General features: G+C 60.6%; 7 protein-coding genes across 7 annotated transcripts; 6 read left to right on the top strand and 1 right to left on the bottom strand.

Annotated features, from left to right (window-relative positions):
* Window positions 1-579: 579 nt before the first annotated feature.
* On the top strand, window positions 580-1,861 carry E0L32_005160 (uncharacterized protein; the record flags this gene model as incomplete). The annotated part of the gene is made up of 4 exons (XM_031139651.1): window positions 580-604; window positions 675-774; window positions 875-1,021; window positions 1,090-1,861. 4 exons carry the CDS (start codon window positions 580-582, stop codon window positions 1,859-1,861), a joined length of 1,044 nt encoding a protein of 347 aa, XP_030996476.1.
* Window positions 1,862-3,013: 1,152 nt separating this feature from the next.
* E0L32_005159 (uncharacterized protein) lies at window positions 3,014-3,920 on the top strand (the record flags this gene model as incomplete). The annotated part of the gene is made up of 2 exons (XM_031139650.1): window positions 3,014-3,294; window positions 3,377-3,920. 2 exons carry the CDS (start codon window positions 3,014-3,016, stop codon window positions 3,918-3,920), a joined length of 825 nt encoding a protein of 274 aa, XP_030996475.1.
* A 3,001-nt stretch (window positions 3,921-6,921) lies between these two features.
* E0L32_005158 (uncharacterized protein) lies at window positions 6,922-8,764 on the top strand (the record flags this gene model as incomplete). Its single annotated transcript, XM_031139649.1, has 4 exons — window positions 6,922-7,271; window positions 7,341-7,420; window positions 7,504-8,057; window positions 8,159-8,764. 4 exons carry the CDS (start codon window positions 6,922-6,924, stop codon window positions 8,762-8,764), a joined length of 1,590 nt encoding a protein of 529 aa, XP_030996474.1.
* A 281-nt stretch (window positions 8,765-9,045) lies between these two features.
* Window positions 9,046-12,915, bottom strand: E0L32_005157 (uncharacterized protein; the record flags this gene model as incomplete). Its single annotated transcript, XM_031139648.1, has 1 exon — window positions 9,046-12,915. One exon carries the CDS (start codon window positions 12,913-12,915, stop codon window positions 9,046-9,048), a length of 3,870 nt encoding a protein of 1,289 aa, XP_030996473.1.
* Window positions 12,916-14,145: 1,230 nt separating this feature from the next.
* On the top strand, window positions 14,146-15,063 carry E0L32_005156 (uncharacterized protein; the record flags this gene model as incomplete). Its single annotated transcript, XM_031139646.1, has 1 exon — window positions 14,146-15,063. The coding sequence occupies one exon, from the start codon at window positions 14,146-14,148 to the stop codon at window positions 15,061-15,063; it is 918 nt and encodes a 305-aa protein (XP_030996472.1).
* A 904-nt stretch (window positions 15,064-15,967) lies between these two features.
* On the top strand, window positions 15,968-18,289 carry E0L32_005155 (uncharacterized protein; the record flags this gene model as incomplete). Its single annotated transcript, XM_031139645.1, has 1 exon — window positions 15,968-18,289. The coding sequence occupies one exon, from the start codon at window positions 15,968-15,970 to the stop codon at window positions 18,287-18,289; it is 2,322 nt and encodes a 773-aa protein (XP_030996471.1).
* Window positions 18,290-19,192: 903 nt separating this feature from the next.
* On the top strand, window positions 19,193-21,318 carry E0L32_005154 (uncharacterized protein; the record flags this gene model as incomplete). Its single annotated transcript, XM_031139644.1, has 2 exons — window positions 19,193-20,468; window positions 20,540-21,318. The coding sequence occupies 2 exons, from the start codon at window positions 19,193-19,195 to the stop codon at window positions 21,316-21,318; spliced, it is 2,055 nt and encodes a 684-aa protein (XP_030996470.1).
* Window positions 21,319-21,355: the final 37 nt, after the last annotated feature.

Genomic DNA, 21,355 nt, shown 5'->3' with positions numbered 1-21,355 from the left:
GGAGGAGGGCGAGCCAAGGGCTGACCTGGCTGAGCCTGCATCGCCTCTAGGAGACACCGCCGACCAATAGTATCGCCAGGACTCAAGAACCCGCAGGGCCAGCCTGGCGAGAGTATCTGTACTTTGTATTGCCGCTTTGGGAAGTGCTCAGCGCTTGGCATCAAGACCATCATCACGCATCATCTCGGATGGACCCTGAACACCAGTCCAAACAAACAGCCTTGTAGGACGGCACGCCCGAGACGTCATGGTTCTGGCCTGGACGAACTAAGTTGAGGCAGGGGGGAGGATCAAGAATAATTATAATATGCCTTGGGATTCTCCAGTCCCGTCTCAAAGTCAAGACGTCGAAACCATCCTCAAATACAAGTACAACTTGTCTTGGAAGTGACGAGTTTCTTTTGTCTTCCTTTTGTTCTGTCCTCAACTTGGTCCAAAACTTCCCTCGCCAAGGCAGATCTCCATCGCAAAGAGATTACATTACATCCTAAGAAGCCTCTCTAGCGTACGATACCTATCCCGGGCACAATCTTCGAGACCGCATAGCCACCCCGTGTACTCCAGTCAACACAAGCAACCATGGGTTCAGGAGATGGACAACCAGGTGTGTTGCTCCGAGCAGCGCTGTGCTGATATCCTGCCCCTGAATACTGACCAATGCTCGTGTCTTGAAGTGCCTGGCAGCCTCTACTTCTATGGCCCGAACAAAGGTGCAGCAATCTTCTTCACCGTCGCGTGGGCAGCCACTGCACTGTGGCATCTGTACCAATGCATGTACGTGTTGACTCCCCTCCCAGACAGTGTTCGAGTTGCCCAGCTGCAGTCGCCTGTAATCCGACAAGGTGCTGACTTTTTCTTGCCGTTTTTTTTTCAGCAAGTTCAAGGCCTTCAAAGTGACAGGCCTCTACCCGTTCACCTGCCTCCTCTTTGTCGTCGGCTTCGCGCTGCGGAGCTATGAGGCATTCGACTACGGCAACGTCAACATCTTCATTGCGAGCAATACACTCATCTACATGGCTCCGTAAGCATCTTGGGGGTGCAATGGCTGGAAGCAAAAGGGAAGAGTACTGACCGACGGGTTTCGACCAGTCCACTCGTGGAGCTAGCAAACTACCACATCCTCGGGCGCATCCTCTACTTCGTGCCGTACTTTGCACCGATGCACCCCGGCCGGACACTCACAACTTTTGGCACAATCTCGGCCCTCGTCGAGGTCCTCAACGCAGTGGGCGTGGCGTGGATGGTCAACCCCAACATCGAAGATGACATCAAGGAGGTCGGCGAGGCCCTGCTCAAGGCGTCGCTGATCATTCAGATCGCCGTCATCGTCTTCTTCGTCTCCCTCGTCGCCGTCTTCCAGCGCCGCTGCGCCAAGCAGGGCGGCCGCGACCACGCGCGCCGCATCCGCCCGCCCATTGCCACGCTGTACCTGTCGAGCGCCCTCGTCATGGTCCGCTGCATCTACCGCACGGTCGAGTACTTTGGCGAGAACACGCAGCGCAGGCCCGGCATGGACCCCATGTCGCTGAGCCCCGTCGTGCGCTACGAGTGGTTCTTCTACGTCTTCGAGGGCGCCGTCATGCTCGCCAACGCGTGCATGTGGAACCTGCGGCACCCGCGCCTCTACCTGCCGCAGGACCACCGCGTCTACCTCGCGCAGGACGGCCGCACGGAGCTCGTCGGCGACGGGTACAAGGACAACCGCCACTTCCTCATCACGCTGCTCGACCCCTTCGGCTGGCTGCTCAAGGACGGCTCGGCCAAGCAGACGCCCTTCTGGGAGACCAACGGCTTCGGCAAGGACGGGCGCAACGCGTCCGAGAGCACAGACGCGGGCGCCAGAGGTCCGGCAGCGGTCTGAAGTATCAATTGATTGCTCGCAGGCTAGTATGCCATTCCGTTATTGCATTTGCGTCCAGGGAGTACTGAGGCAAGGTCGAGAGTGTCAACAGGAGCGAGGACGCATATCTGCAACGGTATAAGATGTGAAAGCCAGGCAACAACACTTTTTTCATCAGCGGGCCGTGAATTGCATGGCCTGGCAAGGGTGATGGTGTACAGTGTATTCAATGTGTAGGAATTAGCGAGCGGCGTTTTTGCAGGGCTCGGCGAAGCGGTAGACTGGACGGGTTGATATCCATGCAACGTTTTGCTTTACTTTATTGTGGGATACTCACATCTATCTGAGGGCATGTAATTGGAACCTGCTACTTTTGGAATAGAAGCACTTGTTTATTCGAGATGAAGCTGAGGGCATCCGGCGCCTCTCGCTCGCGTTACCGGCCTTGGAATGCCATATTCTGTTCCCAGTTCCCATGGGATTCGAATTGCGATGCCTACGCGATCCCGAAAGCGAGGGAAATAGCCGACATGATAAGCTGAAAACGTGGCCGGCAGGGCAAAAAAAAGGCTTAGCTCTGACATCTCTTCCTGCAATGAACCACACCTATTTCCTATTTTTGACCTAGGCCCGATCTTACAGTCGTCAAGTCTCCACCGCATATTGATCCCTCGCCGCGATTGAGGGCCATTTTGGGCTACTCTGCCGCACGTTGACAGGTCAGTCGGCCAAAACGGCTCATGAGCCGCCTGTACACCCTCCTTCGCTGCCAGACCGGACCCGGCCGAAGCGCGCCTTGGGCAAGCCGGAGCCGGCGTACGAGGGTTTCGCTATCGCTAACGGTCCCCCCAGGGCCGCACCTCGTTTCATACGCCCCGAGCTAACGCGCGCCAGCCGTGCTTCATCCCATATCTGGTCAGCAATAAGGGTCCTTGGGCGGGGACCATGGCGGGTTTTCGCGATCTGGAGGATCAGGCCGGCGAGGGAAAGCTTGTGTATAAGAAGCTCCCTTGGCACCTAGGTTTGACCTTGGCATAATTCCCCTGTATCTCACTGCTCCGGTCGTCAATACATTGCATTACACCCCCTCCCGCACACGCTGAGTGCTTGCCCTACTACGCTGCAGATTTTGACCAGTACTCTGCGTCCTAGTTCGCCCGAAATCCCTGTAGCATGTCGGGTCTCACCTACCGCAATGGCCTCGCCATCCTCCAGATCGTCTTCTTCTCCGTATACCTGGTCTGCGGTATCCTGCTCTGCATCCGCCATGGCTTCAGCCGGAAATCCGGATGGCTCATCCTCATCACCTTCTCCCTCCTCCGCCTCATCGGCGCCAGCTTCGAGCTAGCCGCCATCCACTACGCGAGCCGTTCCGTCTACGGCGGTGCCCTCATCTGCGAAGCCATCGGCATCTCGCCTCTGACCGTCCTGAACCTCGGTCTCCTGATCAGAGTGTATGCGTCTCCCCCCCCCTCCTTTCGTCTCTACTACCCAGTCTGGTCGCCCACTAATACTCACCCTCCCCGACGGCGACAGCAACCGCTGGCTCACCACCAAGATCACGGCCAAGCACTTCGGCCTCCTGAGCATCGCCTCCCTGGTCGGCATCTCCCTCTCCATCTACGGCGGCACCAAGGCCGCCGGCTCGGCCACGCCCCTGGCGCCCAACGCCTTCATGCGGGCCGGCGCCTGCGTCTTCACGGCCATCTACCTCGCCGCCTGCGCCATCTTCGCGCACCTCTGGCGCCACCGGGCCGGCGTGCCCGCGGGGTCCGAGACGCGCCTGCTGTACGCCTTCGCCGCCTGCGCGCCGCTCATCGCCGTGCGCCTGGCCTACGCGCTCGTCGCGCAGTTCGCGGGCGACGCGCGCTTCAGCTCGTTCGGCGGCGACCCGACCGTCTACCTGTGCATGTCGGTGCTCGAGGAGATCGCCGCCGTGGCCATCTGCGTCGGCACGGGCCTGACGCTCGCCAGGCTGCCGGCCGAGATGCTGGCGGAGGGCGGGCGTGCCGGCTCGAGCCGGGATGAGGAGGAGGGCAAGGGTGGCGGCCAGGTGCGGGTGCAGCAGGCGCGGTATTAGAAGGTGTCGTACGGTGTGTGTGTATCCGATGACTGCTTTGGGTTCGCGCTTTGGGTACGATGATCTGTTTCCTTTGTCTTGAATGTCTGGATGAATAGATAGATATCGAACATTTACCTTCAGCCTACCAATATTTTTCCTTCATGATACATAGCATTTCTACACCTAGCACCGTGATGACATGGTCTGTGCCGGCCGATAGAATCTGAATTTCCTTGTTGTCCTCGACATGGTCCAGATGGAAAATGAGAGGGACCTGTTCAACCTCGCTCCTCGTGCACCTCGGCTGTCACCAGGCCAAGGCCAGCCAAGGCGTTATTTCTACCGCTACCGAGCATCTAGCCGGGATGCGGGCTGTGGTGAGTGGAAGATGCTGCCTCCCCTCTTTCGTAAGTGAGTGTCACTCCAGGCTTGAATCCATCGATAGATTTGTTCCCGCCTACTCCGTACAACAATAGAAGGACTGGTCTGTTATCCAGCGCCGTGCTGCCAACGGGGATCAGAAGTGAGGAAAGGGACGGAGGAGACTTACACCACGCATGCTCTTCCTAGTACGGTGTCATCCAGTCTCTTGGCTCATGATACCACGGTTGGGTAGCCCGGGAGTTGATGACCACGAGAGAGTTATTCATCGGGACCGAGGGAAATTCGAACCTAGTTGCTCTCCGGACTTTCATCATGCCTGTTTGCAGTCTGCCAAGAGGCCTCAATGTCACTATAGAACACGGCTGTGTCACTCGCAAGGCCGTGCGATGCATCAAGGAGCCCGTCCAGGTTGCGAAAGACAAGGCTGTTCACGTCCTGGAACTGCCGAAAAGCACGTTGTAGCATGTGGCATCACCCCCGACTTGACAACTGCCTTCCGGAGTGCTCGGTTGCCGGAGGGCGCGGCTTGTGGCTTCTGCGCCTTGGCGGACTATCATTGCAGAAGTGGCCGGGGACCCGGTAAGGGGGAAGAGGCCGTGTTCCACCCCATCCATCGATTACTATGACCAAGAGCACATGACACTATGAGACTTGTCAACGTTTTGAAGGATGCTATTGGCCGTCTCGTAGATGCTTCTTGCGTGTTCTGGCATGAATACATCTGGTGATGTTTGGAGAAAGAAACTTCGTGTCCTGTCCAGAGCAAAGGTGTCGTGTGTCAACGGCCGACTAACTAGTAGTTCCCCAAGGTAAACTCGGATACCAATGTCGGTTGCGCCGACAGGGGTTCGATAGCCACCGATACGGTGGCCGTACGTATCTTACAACCGCAATCCGGAATCCTTACTTCACGACTAGTGTGTTCCTTGTGTGAGCAACATGGGTCTTCCTACCCTTGTGATACTTGGCGCGCATAATATCGTCTCAGAACAGAGTTTACAGGCTCGGCTGTTTGCTCGTCCACAGGAGAAACAGTCGGCAATGATCCTTACCCTCCAGTCCAGCGTCAAGGTAGCAGAATTTTCAGACCTCGGGTGAAAGAAACTGATGAAAGTGGCATAGCAAAGAATCTGGCACAGCCTATAGCAGACCCGGGCCGAATCTCCCCAACAAATACCAAGGGTTCAGAACGGGCTAATTTGATCTTTGAAGCGCCATCAGCGTGAGTAAGCACTTTATACCTAGGTAGAGGTAGCTTGGAGTAGCGTCGAATACTACGACACAGGACACGCAGCACGCCCAAGCGTAGCCGTGATTCAAAGCCGTTGACGCTATTGCAACCATGAGGCAACTGGAGTGGCTACTTCCATGTGATAACTACGTTTTCAGACGTCGCGGCGAATCCTTCTTACGACCTCAGCTCTGCTACCCCGGACAGCGTGCCAACACTGTCTCGCCCCGTAGCCGCACGCCGCGAAGCGACGCGCGCAACAAGCATTGATTGGCCCCCCGACTGTTGACGTCTATTCCAGGGCTGGAAGCTGGAGGCGCCTCCGCGATCTAGAGATGCCCACCGTCTTAGCCAGTCCCTAGTTCGCCCGATCCCCACGCGCTGTGCGGGGTCGGATTAGGCCCGGCAATGATCTCGGGATGGCATGACCGTACGTCGCTGCTAATTGCTCCTAATTAAGTGGTGCAGATGTAATCTCATGGACATCTTCCAAAAAGCTTAGCCATCAATGGCTGGTGGGCTCCCCCGCATACTTAGATTGTCATGTTGGGGAAACGGGAGCAGTCATGAGAGAAAAAAAAAGGCAAAGAAAAAAAGCAAAGGGAAAAACACGATGATGTAGCACGGACTTGGCGTGCATCCCGCACGTTCATTGTGTTGGTTTCAACGTCTGTCCGCGGTTCTCCAAATCTGCAACACCCAAATGCAGGGACTGGCTTCTAGAAACCCGACAGCATGCACACCCAGACAGGAGGAGCTCACAGAGCCCCAGTCGCTGCCAAGCCAGTCTCTTCAACAACGTACTTGTACAATAGACGCGCAGGATCAGCGCCTGGGGCAATGCGGGCCGCCAAGACGATGCCTGTCGTTACAAGGAGCATCATACTTGTACAAGTAGTTGAGATACCCGGACTTACCGGGATTCCCACCCCTTCGAAAGTCGGCAGTTGAAGCGAGCAAATTACACTCGCGGCTCGAGCTGCTGGTGTCATAAACAAGCACTACGCTAAGCTAGGGTTGAGCAAAGCTGGGGGCGAATGGAGCCAGTTGTCTCTGTCATGGCTGACGGATCCCATCCACGGCGTTCCTCTGTTCTCGAACGAATATCCCCTTTCGACCTGAGGGCCCGTGCATCGACTGCGACGGACGCATCCTGCCGACATTCCAGCTTGGTTGACACGTTTTTACGTTACCCCATCCCCATTTCCCCAGCATGAGGGGATCTTGTATTTAACTTTCTATCCTGCCCACCCTAGTACCGCTGTCTTTTGGCCCCCTTTTGCTCCAAGCACACACAAGGTCGCCCAAGCAAGTTCCAGTCTGCTTGTCGCATGTGACTCGGTTGCCCAACTAGCTACCCGACTTCTCTCTCTGTTTCTGGCTGAATCTACGCAACGTCTCACAATGGCTGACGAGAAGAAGGTCGTTGACCATTCTGACCCGGATGTGGAGCGCGAGATCCAGGCTGACCGACCTGAGATCCGGCATGCCCAGCCCAGGACAGATGAGCTGGTCCTCCACGAATACGCCGAGTCCGAGGGCTACGTGATCGACGCCGAGGATGGAGCTGCCGGCGTCAAGCTCGCCAAGGACGGCCACACGCGCCTGATTCCCCAGCCCAGCGACGACCCCAAGGACCCCTTGAACTGGAGCTCCCTCACCAAGCACGTCATGCTGATGATCGTCGCCCTCACGGCTTTCCTGCCCGACTACGGCAGCGCCACCGGAGCCGTCACTCTGCTCGCACAGGCCAAGTACGTCGTGATCTGTTCTGTTCTGCTGGACAAGGGGAGCGCTGCAGCTTGACTGACCACGCATCGCAGAGAATGGGACATGACCGAGGACCACGTGAATCACTCGCAAGCCGGCAACGTCTTTATGCTTGGCGCCGGCGGCATCTTTGGTAAGCCACACCCACATCCGGCCCAGTCTCTCAACGTGTGAGATTGCGCGAACGCGCCTCATGCTAACATGAGGCGCCCTCAGCCGTCATCCTGTCCGCCTACTTCGGCCGCCTGCCCGTCATGTTCTACTTTATCGTCATCGCCACCGCCACCGCCGCCTGGTGCGCCGCGGCCACCAACTTCGAGTCCTTCATGGCCGCCCGCATCCTCAACGGCTTCTTCTCCACCGTCGCCCAGTCCTGCGGCCTCATGTTCATCCAGGACATGTTCTTCTTCCACGAGCGCGCGCGCAAGATCAACATCTGGGCCTCCTTCTTCGTCATGAGCCCCTACATGGGCCCCCTGCTGGCCGCCTTCATGATGACGACGCAGTCGTGGCCCATCCCCTTCTGGGTCTACACCGCCGAGACGGGCCTGTGCCTCATCCTCATCTCCCTCTTCCTGCGCGAGACCTACTACGACCGCCGCATCCCCGCCGCCGAGCAGCCGTCCGTCGGCAACCGCGTCGAGAGCGTGCTCGGCATCGCCCAGTTCCGCTCGCGCCACCTGCGCAACTCGTTCCTGCAGGCCGTCTGGCGCTGCGTGAGCGTGCTGCTCAAGCCGACCATGCTCCTCGCCAATTTCTACTACATGCTCGTAAGTTGAATACCTGTGGATACCTTGACACACTAAACTGTGTGTTTTCCTTCCCCCCCACTCCTCCCATCGCTGACACGAGAGGAAATGACATGGACTAGACCTTCGCCTGGGTCGTCGGCATCAACACCACCCTCGCCATCTTCCTGGGGCCCCTGTACAAGTTCGGCGTCCTGCAGATCGGCTACTTCTACTTCACGCCCGTCGTCGCCGTCCTGCTCGGCGAGCTCGTCGGCCACTGGCTGCATGATTTGCTCGCGCAGCAGTACATCCGCGCGCACAAGGGCCACTTCGAGCCCGAGGTGCGCCTGCGCGCCATCGCCCTCGCCGTGCCCTTCATGGTCGTCGGGCTCGTGCTCCTGGGCCAGTCCCTCGGCAACGGCTGGCACTACATGGCGACCAGCGTGAGCTGGGGCCTCTACGTCTTCGGCGTCATGATCACCACCACGGCCATCAGCAGCTACGCGCTCGACAGCTACCCCGAGGCCAGCGGCGAGGTCAGCGCCTGGCTCAACAACTCGCGCACCATCGGCGGCTTCATCATCAGCTACTTCCAGGTCACCTGGGCGACCAACGAGGGCGCGCAGAAGAGCTTCGGCATCCAGGCCGCCATCGTGTTCGGCGCCTTCCTCATCATCCTGGGCCTGATGCGCTGGGGCAAGGCGCTGCGCATCTGGGCTGGGCCGCTGCACTTTGCGACGGCGTAGATGCTTTGTGTGTGTGTGTGTGTGTGTGTGTGTGCGTGTGTGTCGTGGATACCATCATCATTGCATATATGCATTTGAGACGCGAGAAGGAATGACGACTCTCTGCCAGAGAGTGTGGCTAATTTGCAAAAAGAAGTAGAATGATATTCTGGTATATATACATATATCTATTTATCCCAAAGACCTATGATGATGCAAGTAATAGAAATTCTATGCAAATGCTAGTTACCTAACCAGTGTTTCTAACTTCCTCCCCCTTTCCTTCACGGATATGGACCCATCTACGCATGCCCATTCACACCGTTCACCTCCAAGCTACCCCACGCGCCGCCGCCCGGCGACTGGATGATGACCCTGTCGCCCCGGCCCAGCTTGGTCGTCGCCTTGGCGCCGAGGTTGACGACGCTCTCCCGGCCCTCCTCATCCCTGCGCACGATGAGGTTGACGCCGCTGGCGCCGTCGCCGCCGCCCTCCATGCCGTACGGCCGCCGGCTGCGCCGCTCGCTCAGGATCGAGCACTGCACGGGGACGCGGAACTCGATGTCGCGCACCGTGCCGTCGCCGCCCGGGTTGGCGCCGCGCCCGCCGGACCCGTCGCGCAGCGTGAAGGCGCGCAGCACGCACGGGTACCGCTTCTCAAAGACCTCCGGGTCCGTGATGCGCGTGTTGGTCATGTGCACGTGCACGCCGCTCGTGCCGCGCCAGGTCGGCCCCGCGCCGGCGCCGCCGGCGATGGTCTCGTAGTAGCCGAAGCCGTCGGCGTGCGCGCCCGTGGCCGGGTCCTTGCCGCCCGTGCCGAAGGTCAGGTTGTTGCAGCAGCCCTGGCTGGCGGCGCAGGCGCGGAAGGCCCGCAGCACGACGTCGGTGATGCGCTGCGAGGTCAGCACGTTGCCGCCGACGACGGCGAGCCCCTTGGCCGGGCTCAGGATGCTCGCGTCGGGCACGCGGATGTCGATCGGGTTCAGGCAGCCCTGGTTGAGCGGGATGTCGGAGGCGACGAGGGCGCGCAGGCAGTAGATGATGGCGCTGTGGGTGATGGCGATGGGCGCGTTGGTGTTGCCCAGGACCTGCGGGCCCGTGCCGGCAAAGTCGAAGACGGCGGACCCGTCGGCGGCGATGCTGACGCGCAGCCGGATGGGCGTGCCGTCGTCCATATAGTCGACGGCCTCGAGGGGCTCCGGGCCGAGCCTGGCGACCGTGGCCCTCATGAGGTCGCGCACGGCGAGCTCGGCCGTCGTCTGGATGGCGTACATGTAGCGGTGGACGGTGGCGAGGCCGAACTCGGCGATGAGCGCCCGGATGAGCGCGATGCCCTTGACGTTGGCGGCGATCTGCGCCTTGAGGTCCGACACGTTGTCCGCCAGCTTGCGCGAGCCCGAGCAGCCGTCGTGCCGGGCCGGCTCGACGAGCAGCAGCCGCCGCACCTCGTCCTCGTCGAAGCGGCCCGCGCTGACGAGCTTGGTGCTCTCGATGGCGGCGCCCTCCTGCCACAGGGCGCTGCTCGTGGGCGGCATCGAGCCGGGCAGCATGCCGCCGATGTCGGCGTGGTGGCCGCGGCTGGCGACGTAGAAGGCGATGACGTCGCCGTCGAAGACCGGGGTGATGACGGTGATGTCGGGCAGGTGGGTGCCGCCGCAGCTGGGGTGGTTGGACACGAGGACGTCGCCGTCCTTGAGCCGGCCCTCCCACAGCTGGTGCTGGTACCGCACGGCGAACTGCATGCTGCCCAGGTGGACGGGCACGTGGGGCGCGTTGGCGACCAGGCCGCCGTCGGGCGAGAAGATGGCGCACGAGAAGTCGAGCCGCTCCTTGATGTTGGTCGACACGGCCGTCTTCTGCAGGGTGCGGCCCATCTGCTCGGCGATCGACATGAAGCGGTGGCCGAAGATGGACAGCTGGATGGGGCTGAACTCGGCCTCCTGCTCGGTCTGGACCGCGGCGGCGGCGTCGTCGGACGCGAGGTCGATGACGACGTAGCTGTCGAGGATGGTGGCGACCGAGCCCGGGGTGACGACGATGGTCTGGGTCTTGTCGATGACGAGGGCGGGGCCGGTCAGGCGGGCGCCGTTGGGCAGACCCTGGAGCTCGTAGACAGGGGTCTCGGCCCAGCCGCCCTCGGTAAAGTACACACGGCTCGCGCCGTTCTGGGCCGGAGCGGCGACGTCGGCGCTCTCGACAGCCTTCATCTGGGCAAAGGGGCTCTTCTCGACGCGGGAGCGGGCGGCGCCGATGGCCCGGACGCGGATGTCGTCGACGAGGATGGCCTTGTCGTCAAAGTTGAAGCCGAACTCGCGCTTGTGGACCGCCTCGAACTCGCGCCTGAAGTCCCAGTCGTCGCCCTTGAGGATCATGAGGGAGCTGCTGGAGCCCGCGTACCGCATGTTCAGGTAGGCGTTGAAGGAGATCTGCTTCGGGGAGAACCCTTGCTGGGTGAGCTCGGCCTGGGCCTGCCGCACGAGCTCGTCGAGCTGGGACCGGATCTGGGGCTCGGTCTCGGCGGAGTAGGCCAGGGCGGCGGGGCGCTGCACCTCGTGGACGACGTCGGCCAGGGACATGCCGTAGGCGGACAGGATGGACGAGTACTTGTGGATGATGACCCTGGAGATGCTCAGGACGTCGGCGACGGAGCAGGCGTGCTGGCCGCCCGCGCCGCCGAAACAGGCCAGGTGGTGGCTCGAGGTCTCGTAGCCCCTGGCCTCGGTGAGAGCGCGGATGGGGCGAGCCATGCCTTCGTTGGCGACCTTCAGGAAGCCCATGGCGACCTCCTCGGCGGTGAAGGGAGTGTTGCCATTCTTGCGACGCTCCTCATTGATTTCCTCGGTAAGAACCTTGAACTTCTCGGCAGTGACTTCTCTGTTCAGGGGCTCGTCCTCGTTCGGGCCGAAGACCTTGGGGAAATATTCTGGCAGAAGCCGGCCGACGAACAGGTTGGCGTCGGTCACGGTCAGAGGGCCACCTTTCCTGTAACAGGCTGGTCCGGGATGGGCGGAGGCCGACTCGGGGCCGACATTGAAGAGGCCGTTCCTCCAGGTCAAGATGGAGCCGCCACCGGCAGCCACGGTGTGGATATCAAGCTGAGGGGACTGCACCGAGATGCCGGCGGTGGTAGTCTCAAAGACGTGGTCGTACACACCAGCGTACCGCGACACATCCGTGGAGGTACCGCCCATATCGAACCCGATGATGGGGCACTTCTCCTCGCTGTCCCAGGAGGTCTGGGCGTAGCCGACGACACCGCCGGCAGGGCCTGAGAGGATGGCCTTGAGACCGCTGAACTTGCGGAAGTCGACGAGACCGCCGTCCGACTGCATGAACTCGATGCGGGTGTCGTGGGACTCGAACCCGCCCCTGAAGTTGGCGGAGATGGAGTCGATGTAGAGCTTGATGACCGGCGTGAGGTAGGCGTCGGCCATGGCGGACATGCCTCTCGGCACGGCGTTGATCATGGGCTGAACGGCGGAGGAGAGGGTGACGGAGAAGCCCATGTCGGCTGCGAGCTTGCCCACGGACAGCTCGTGCTCGGGATAGGCGTAGGAGTGGATGAAGACGATGGCAAGCGACCGGTAGCCGAGGTCCCATAACCTCTGGAGCTGCGATTGGACGGCTTCCGCGTCGGGCTTCTTCATGACGCGGATGGTCTCGCCGGTGATGCCGGTGACCAGCTCGGCGTCCTCTGCGGTGGGGACAGTCTTGACAGACTGGGGATCTTCAGTGTAGTCTTCCATCGTGACGCGCTCGTCGACCTCGACGACTTGCTCGTACAGCACCTCTGGCCGCGCTACGGACAGGTCAAAGATCTTGGGGCGGGACTGGTTGCCAATGAGCAGGAGGTCCTTGAAGCCCTTGGTGATGAGAAGCGCCGACCGGGCGCCCTTCCTCTCGAGGAGCGCATTGGTGGCAACTGTGGTGCCCATGCGGATGGACTCGATGTGGAAGAGGTCTAGCAGCTCGCCCCTCGGGTGCGGCTTGCCGGTGGCCAGCTCCAATATCCTCCGGATGCCCTCGGTGGGTGCATCTTGGTAGTTGGCCGGGTCAACCGACAGCAATTTGAGGATGATGTCTTCCCTGCCGGGGATCGAGGCGTGCACATCAGTGAAGGTGCCACCTCGATCGATGGAGATGCGGATGTTGAGCGGGGTGTCGACGGTCATTCTGTGCGAGTGTGTTGACAAGGAACAAGTGGGAATGAGAAAAGAATGATGAGACGTCAAACACACAAGCGAAAACCAAAATGCCGGAGAGTAGAGTATGAAGAGATACGGGGTTCAGTGGGATGAGCATGAGATGAGGCCGCTCGTTCTTTAAGAGCTTAGCCTTGCCGTAGATCTGGGCTTGCCACACAAAACCCGGCGGGGGATCGAGCTCCGATGTGGCAGAGTCAAGGCCGACCGAAGACTCGTTCTAGTCAAGGAACACTCGCTCTAGTTTTCGGGCGCCGCAACTGGGTACGCAGTGGCCTGGATGAGGTGCCACTTGGAGGGAAAAGGACTGGGGTTCCGGGATGTTTCGCGGGACCGCTTGCGGAGAGCAATCACCTGTAGTTAGGCTGTGCGTGGAGGAGGCGGGCTTCAAGCAACCAACTACCACGTCCTACAGAATTATGCCAATTGAATTAGAAGCACGTAATAGCTCCAATGCTTCGGTTATCTCATGGCTTCGCCGATACCGCCTGTCGGCCTATTGGCAGCCTCGAAAGGCATGCCAGCTCAGCCCATGGCCCATGATCCGGCGTGGGAGAGGCGCTCTTCGCGATGAAAAAGAGAGCCAGAGTCGGGGTGGGTCCCCGACGCCCACCATCTCCGAAACCTACGGTCCGTACAGCACGCAATTGCAGTGCCACCACATCGGTTCTCTTCACTGGCAAGGCCGGTAACCAATGATCAGCCGCTAATCTTGCCCACCAAGCTTAAGGTACACGGAGGGTCGAAGCTAGAATGATAGGCAATTTTCACTTACTTGTAGTTGTCTCCATCCGGTGAGCTGGTAGTTATTCCCGATCAACTTGTGGAGAACCAGAGCGGACGGGCATGAGGCCCCACGGGGCGTGCAAGTGGCAGGCAAGCTTGGAGGTCTGGTCTTGGAGTTACAGACTTGGCTTATAACGCTCTGAATCACAGAAGTGCGGTCGTCGGACTCTGCCGAGCGCGAACGGATGGCTTTGCCTTCCAGTGCAGACTAGGTCGAGCATTGCGACATTAGTACTCCTCCTGTATCATCGTTGACAACGACCTCGTCCGATACATTCACCCTTCACACAATTACATATGTATCCTTGATCAACGGCCGATAATGACGCTGGCAGTCATCTCGAGATTCAGATGACATAGACGCTCATACCGCAAGAAATATCAAACCAGCAAAACCATCCAGTAACGAGGAGAATGTCGTCCACCGTGACCCAGGCCGCCGTCCCCGCGACGTCCCTCAAGACCGGCCTCGAGGTGCGCCTGGCCGCCCGCAACAAGACCCTCCAAGCACACACCTCCGGCCTGGCGCCGTCCTACATCCAGGCAAACCTCATCGTCCTGCCCAGCCGCTACGCCGACGACTTCCGCCTGCTCTGCGCGCGCAACCCCGTCCCCTGCGCCCTCATCGCCGAGTCCACGACTCCGGGCGCATTCGCCTCCCTCAAGTCGCACGTCCGCCACCCGGACGGCGACGGCACCTCGGAGCTCCGGCTCGCCGAGGACATCGACCTGCGGCACGACTTCCCGCGCTACTGCGTCTACCGCGACGGCAAGCTCGCCGAGCAGACGGCCGACCTCGAGGCCGTCTGGACCGACGACCACGTCGGCTTCCTCGTCGGCTGCTCCTACAGCTTCGAGCAGGCCCTCGCCGCCGCGGGCCTGCCGCCCCGGCAGGTGGTGCAGGGCCGCAACGTGGCCATGTACAAGACCGCGCTGCCGCTGTGCCCGGCGGGCGTGTTCCGCGACTGCACGTACGTCGTGTCGATGCGCCCCTACCGGGCCGCCGACGTCGAGCGCGTGCGCGACCTGACGCGGCCCTTCGTCTCCACGCACGGCGAGCCCGTCGCCTGGGGCTGGGACGGCGCGAGGCGGCTCGGCATCGAGGACATCACGCGCAACGACTGGGGCGACCAGTCCCTGCGCCTGGACGGCGAGGGGCCCTTTGACGAGAGCGAGGAGGGCTACGTCCCCGTGTTCTGGGGCTGCGGCGTCACCCCGCAGAGCGCGGTGGTGGACGCCGGGCTGAGCGGCACGATCATGGCGCACGCGCCGGGCTACATGACGGTGTTGGACGTGCGCGACGAGGACATGTTTCCCGTGCTGAGGAAGTAGACAAGACGTTCTTTGTTTGATACGATCATGGAATCGAGATGAATAATGATGATATCCATTGGTTGCCTTGAGAGGAACATGCACTATCTGTGGCCAAATTGTTCCTTGGGACGACCCGGACTTGTAGCTAACACTGTATGTTGATCATCGGAAGCCGTGCCCGGCTGCCACTCCAACGCACCAGAACCCATTCATTCATTCCACGAGTGTACCTCACCCCAGTCTCCATCCATGGTTGTACCCTGGGGTAGCCCCCACGAAATGACGACGGACTCTTTGCGGATGAAGAACCATAAAGTGCAGTGTCTCACTCCTCAGGGCGGACATACAGCCCTTCAGGTCACACCGGCTCGCACTGATTTGATTCGGCCTGGAACGACGCCGCCTATTGCCCAAATCCCCTATCAAGATTAGCGTGCTGAAGTGCTGGAATCGCGGGAAACGACTGCGAGATAGGCGTTTTCACGGGCGTCTCCACCCACCCAGTCCCCCCCAATTCCCCAGACGCACGCAACCTGCCAGCACCACTTGACTGGATCGGGACCACCACAGCCCACCCACATGGACACCAGCCAGCGCTGTCGGGATGCAGGAAATGCATGGCTTGTACTCAGCCTTCACTTTCGCACAACAACACACAGGCTCTCGATGCAAGCTGTATCTAAGGTCTCAGCTGACTTCCATGACTGCATGAGGCTTGGGACATCTTGTGTATCGGTTCCAGGCAACACAATCGAGTTTGCCGTCGCCTTTAAAAGTCTGTCTCGCCACCGGGGGTTTTGCATCAGGCGGGCACAGCTGATGGCCCTCCATGATCAGCACCCACCCTTCAGTCTTGCCAGAAACTCCTGTCCGTCACAACTGCTTCTTGACTGCATAAGCTTTGACTTCCTTCTTGCTAGACATGGCTGCCAGCACAAACTCGCCCACGTCAACAATATCCGATACGACATCAGTCAGGCCCGTCGCCTGTCTGCGCTGCAGGCAGCGTCGGTCTGGCTGCTCCAAGGAGCGGCCCCAATGCTCAAGGTGCCGTGACAGTGGGTTTGAGTGTGTGTACGAGGAGGCGAGAAAGATCACCATCAATGAAAGCTACTTGCGGGAGCTGGAGGCAAAGGTGAAGGAGTACGAGGCCCTGAAAGCAGACCAGGTCCAGACGCAGTCGGCGCCTGTCCAGGTGCCGATGCGCACTCGGCCGTTCAACGTGAGCGACGACGAGGAAATCGAAGACAAATTACCGCTACTGGAACCGTTCAACCATCTAAGCGTAAGCGTCCCGGGCCGGCCCTCGGTCAGCTTCAAGGGCCCGGGCTCGTCGGACAACTTCCTGCGGAGTGTGCGCAAGTTGTCCGGTCTCTACGGCGACGATGGCAGCCTCGACACCAATGCAAACTTTTACGATCCAGGCGCTCTCCCGTCGCGACGGTCCAGCCTGCGAAGCCGGGCTAGACTACCTCCGATGGACATTGCAAGGCGTCTCTTCGCCGCGCAGTACACCTACATCGGCACCATCTTCTTCTTCACCGATCCAGAGACCTTCGAGCAACTACTCCTCGAGGCATACCGAGGTCCGCCCGACACCTCGGACCAGGAGGCATGCCTTGCTTATGCCAAGGTGCTCATGATCCTGGCCTTTGGTCAGCTATATTCGATCAATCAATGGATCGACTTCAAGGGCCCTCCCGGGTTCGACTACTTCACAGCGGCACTGGACCTGCTGCCTGACGCGCACGAGGAGGGCTCGATCCTGTGCGTGGAGACGCTCGCCTACGTCGGCTACTTCATGCAGAACATGAACCGCCGTGATGCTGCTTTCCTTTACATCGGCATGGCCCTGCGCATGGCCATCTCTCTGGGCCTCCATCAGGAGGTATCCGGCCCCGGTCTGGACGAGACGACCAAGGAACACCGGCGGCGGGTGTGGTGGAGCATCTACAGCCTCGACCGCATCGTGTCCGTCAAGTCGGGCAACCCCCTCACCATCCAGGACGAGGACATCGGCATCGCCATGCCGTCCAAGCTGCCCAGCGAGCCGGAATACTGCCCCGCGGTGGTGCTCCGGCACTACACGGAGCTGTCGCGCATCCTGGGCGAGGTGCTCAGCTTCATCTACCGCAAGACGCCCAAGTCGGGCAGCCGGCTGATGGAGTCGGTCCGGAACATCATGATGGCGCTCGCCAAGTGGCACCGCGAGCTGCCCGACGGCCTGCGCTTCGACCCGGCCAAGCTGAGCATCTCGCGCGAGTCCGTCTCGACCTTGCTCCACTACTACCAGTGCATCAACATGACCGCCCGCCCGCTGCTCTTCCACGTCGTGCAGCGGCGCCTCAAGACGAGCCCGCCCGGCGGCGCGGCGAGGAGGGCAGGAGGAGGAGGAGGAGGAGGCGCCGGCGGCAACAAGCTGCTGGAGCAGCAGGACTGGCGGGCGGGGCTGTCGCAGACGACGATCCGCGTCATCGAGATGTGCATCTCGGCGGCGCAGGACACGATCAACATGATGACGGTGGCGGCGCAGCGCGACCTCGTCGCCACGTACGGCTACATGGACGGCGAGCACGCCTTCAGCGCCGCCATCGTGCTCGTCATGGCCTGCGGCGCCTTCCCGGCCAACGCGCAGAGCGCGCTGGCCATGAACGCCGGGCTCGACCTGCTGCGCGGCATGGCGCAGCGGGGCAACAGCCACATGGGCGCGCGGTACGAGCTGCTCGCGCACCTCAAGTCGATCCTGATGCCCGACGACGACGCCGGCACCCTCGGCGCTGCGGTGAGGCCGTTCGCGCCCTCGGCGGCGGCGGCGGCGGCGGCGGCGGCAGCAGCAGTACCCACCAGCACCCCGCCGTCGAATACCTCGCCTGGCAGTGGCGGCGCCGTGCCGCAGCAGACAGCCGTGGCGGCGGCGGCGCCGGCCAACAGGGCTGCCAACCCCGGCATGATGATGCTGGGCCACGTGCCCAACGTGGGCGGCGCGGACGTGGGCATCGGCGGGCTGCTGGGCTTCGGCGCCGGCGCCGAGATGCCCACTTTTCCCCTGGTGATGGCCAACAGCAACGAGCTGGGCGACATGTTCTACGACGTCGACGTCAACCTCGGCGGCGGGGTCGGCGGCGGGGACGACGACTTCATGCTCTGGGAGGAAGGGTTCGCGGACCCGGCGGGCTACGACCTGACGCAGTGGACGCAGGCGACGCAGATGGCCGTGGACGGAGGGGTGTATCCGAATACCTAGCTTCCCATAGGCAGGCAAGCAAGCCAAGTCAATTACTAGCAACGCGACTTGAGGTCATTGCCATTGCCATTGCCATTGCCATTGCCATTGCGATCGAAGCCAGCGCTCCAGCTCCATGGAGATGCGCAGATGCGTATGTGGCTAAGCGGACTTACTGAAAAGGGTCAAGCTCTGAATGGAGTCCTATCAGAAATACACATCCCGAGTTCGGTTTTCTTGGTTCGTCCCACCACCCGAGTGTCTCTCTAGGGTATGGCTGTTAGAGCATAATTCGCCCCGGGTGGGTCTGCGGCAGGCGCACTGCGTAAATCTCACCCACAAACAATCGGACTTGCGCAATTTGGAATTTTGGTCAACATTCGCATCGCATCGCATCGCATCCCAGAGTACCGCTCTCAGCCCCGGCCTCGATGCTATCACGGCTCGCCAGGTAGTGCGGAACTGGCGTAGAAGCATCGCGGCGGATTATCTTTACTGGAACCGAGCCCCTTGCTGGGGATCTACAGCGGTCAGCACGGTCAACGCACGCCGCAAAATAGCGACAGGGCTCGGTGGCCGCCCGAACATCCCGATCAACGCCCCAAGGTCCTCGACACATCGCCGCCTCCACATCGCCGCCGACGCGTGGCCCCAGGGGTCTTGCATTAGACAGCCTTTGGTATCTCCGCAGTAGACCATGGCCGCACCGGCGGCAGCGGGGCCCTCGATGGTCAAATTCGTGGCCTCCGACGCTGACGGCCTGCCGTTGAAGCGGAAGCAGGTCCAGCATGCTTGTACGGCCTGTCGCAAGAGAAAGGTAAGCTACGTCTTCTTTTTATTTGTATCTCGTCCTCCCGTTGAGTCTCTTTTGTGGTCCCTTTCGATACTCTCTCAATCCCATCACACGGCACTCGGATCTCATGAATGGCGAAACTTATCCTCCTTCCCCGTTCCCGCGCTGACTTCCGGCTCAAGAAACGGTGCATCCACAACGATGCAGCACAGGTCGAGGGAGACCACGACACCACCCCATCTCGTCGCCCTCAGAAACAGCAGCGTCTTACTCCACAGAAGGCAAATGGCTTCCGGCAGTCTCGGTCGCCGGACGTCAACGGCTCCGTTCACGAGCGAGACGAGGATGCGTCCCAAGAGGCAGCATCGCAACTAGTCGAGCTCTCGTCACGTTTCGTCTGTGACATGAACCCCGAGGGCATGTTTATCCAGGCGGCAACCGCACCTGCATCCAAAATCAACGAGTCATCGTACAGGTCAAAAAGCGAAATCGGCACCTGGATCGCCCCCGAGCAGTCGGAGGACGCTCCCATCATACCCAACACCATCCCCAGGATATCCAGCCCCGAGCGGAAGCCCACAATCCACCGCTCCGAGGCCGACGGATCTCTCAAGTCCGACAAGGCTTTGGCCTATGAGCGGGCGAAGAACGACTACCTCTGGGATGAGTGTCTGGTGCTGATGCCGCCCGAAGCAGACTTCAAGGCCCTCAAAACCCTGTTCCTGGACGAGATCCACCCGATCCTGCCTGTCTTTGTCGAGTCCGATCTCAACTGGGAGGGTCCACCAACGGTGTACATCACTGTCATGAGGCAGGTCATCGCCTTTGCCGCCGCGACGAATCCCAAGATGGCCAAACACCTTCGGCTCCGTCCCGACGGGCCCGTTCTCAAGGCTCGAGAATTCCGTCGGCGCTTGTCCAATGCCATTCTGGCAGTCGCAGATGGCGAACTGATCTCCTACCGTGTCGATCTCATCCGTATCCTGATCATGATGGCCTTTTACTTCCAGCCGACGACAGCCAAGGAGAGGAGTCGAGCCTCCTTTCTCTGCACACAGGCTGCGCATCACCTCCACAACCTCGGCGCACATCTCCTGGGATACAGGTGCCCGAAGAAGGCCGAGAACATCGAGTCGTTGTTCCTAGCCATGTGGGCCGTGGACCGGGTCGGGTCTGCGTGGTACTCCCGGCCATGTATCATGCACGAGCGGGACAGTGACAGAGACATTGACGAACACATCAAGTTGCAGCCGCCCGCGTCTCGTCTGTTCCTTCGCGTGGTTCAGTCGCTCGACAAGATTGTCCAGCTTTATCGGCCAAAACAGCCGTTCCAGTACATCGACATTCCGATCTTCGAGGCCCTTATCACACAAGAAGGAGCCACCAAGTTGCCCTCCAAGATTTTAGGTATGAACCCCCAGCTTTCTACACATTTCTCAACATGATGACATGACAGGCGCTGACCTTTGATTACATAGGAACAATCGAAGTCTTCTACCACGCCGTCTGCGTGCTCTCCTGCCGCCAGCCCTTCAGCGACTTCTCCGACACCTCGGCGACGGACGACACGTCCCACCTCCCCCACCCCGTGATCAACCCGCGGCGCTCGCTCTCGGCCGACCGCATCGTCTGGGCCGTGCAGAACGAGGACATCGCGCCGCTGCCCTTCGTCCCCTACGCCGTCTCCCTGGCGCTGACGGTGCAGTACCGCAAGATGCGCTACAGCAAGACGCCCATGTACCGGGCGCGCGCGACCGCCGCGTTCAAGGAGATCGTGGCCGTGCTCAAGAAGTACGGCGACGTCTACTCGAGCGCCCGGCTCAACGTGCAGCTCGGCGAGAGCATCCTGCGCGAGATGAACAAGACGGCGTGCACCCTTGTGCGGGAGGAGCCGGAACAGGGGCAAGGGAGCTTGAGCGATGCTGGCTGCAGGGTGAACGAGGGTTCAGTCGGTCCTCCGCGCGGTGGCGGCGGCGATGATGGGGTCTTGTTCAATGGGGTAAACGGGGAGAACAGGTCGGCTGAGCCGGGGCAGCTGAGCGTCGTGGCGGCGGCTCAGCCGAACGCGCTGCCGCTGAACGCCGAGCTGGACCCCTTTGACCCGGCGATACTGGATAACCTGAGCGTGGATGTGGATCTGTTTGGGTACTTTGATCCCAACTTTGACTTGGGGGCCATCGACACCGCGCTCGAGGCTAATCTCGATATGGGCATCCCTCAGAACTGGACGAGTACGTGGAATCACTTTGGGTCGTGAGGAGAGGGCGTTCAGGCGCGATGCGGATATTCTTTGT

Source organism: Thyridium curvatum, assembly GCF_004353045.1.
Source record: "Thyridium curvatum strain D216 chromosome Unknown NODE_26_length_443329_cov_82.569921, whole genome shotgun sequence".
NCBI classification, from domain to species: Eukaryota; Fungi; Ascomycota; class Sordariomycetes; order Thyridiales; family Thyridiaceae; genus Thyridium; species Thyridium curvatum.
Note: the sequence above shows the minus strand (reverse complement) of the source record. Positions and strands in the feature narration are given on the sequence as shown.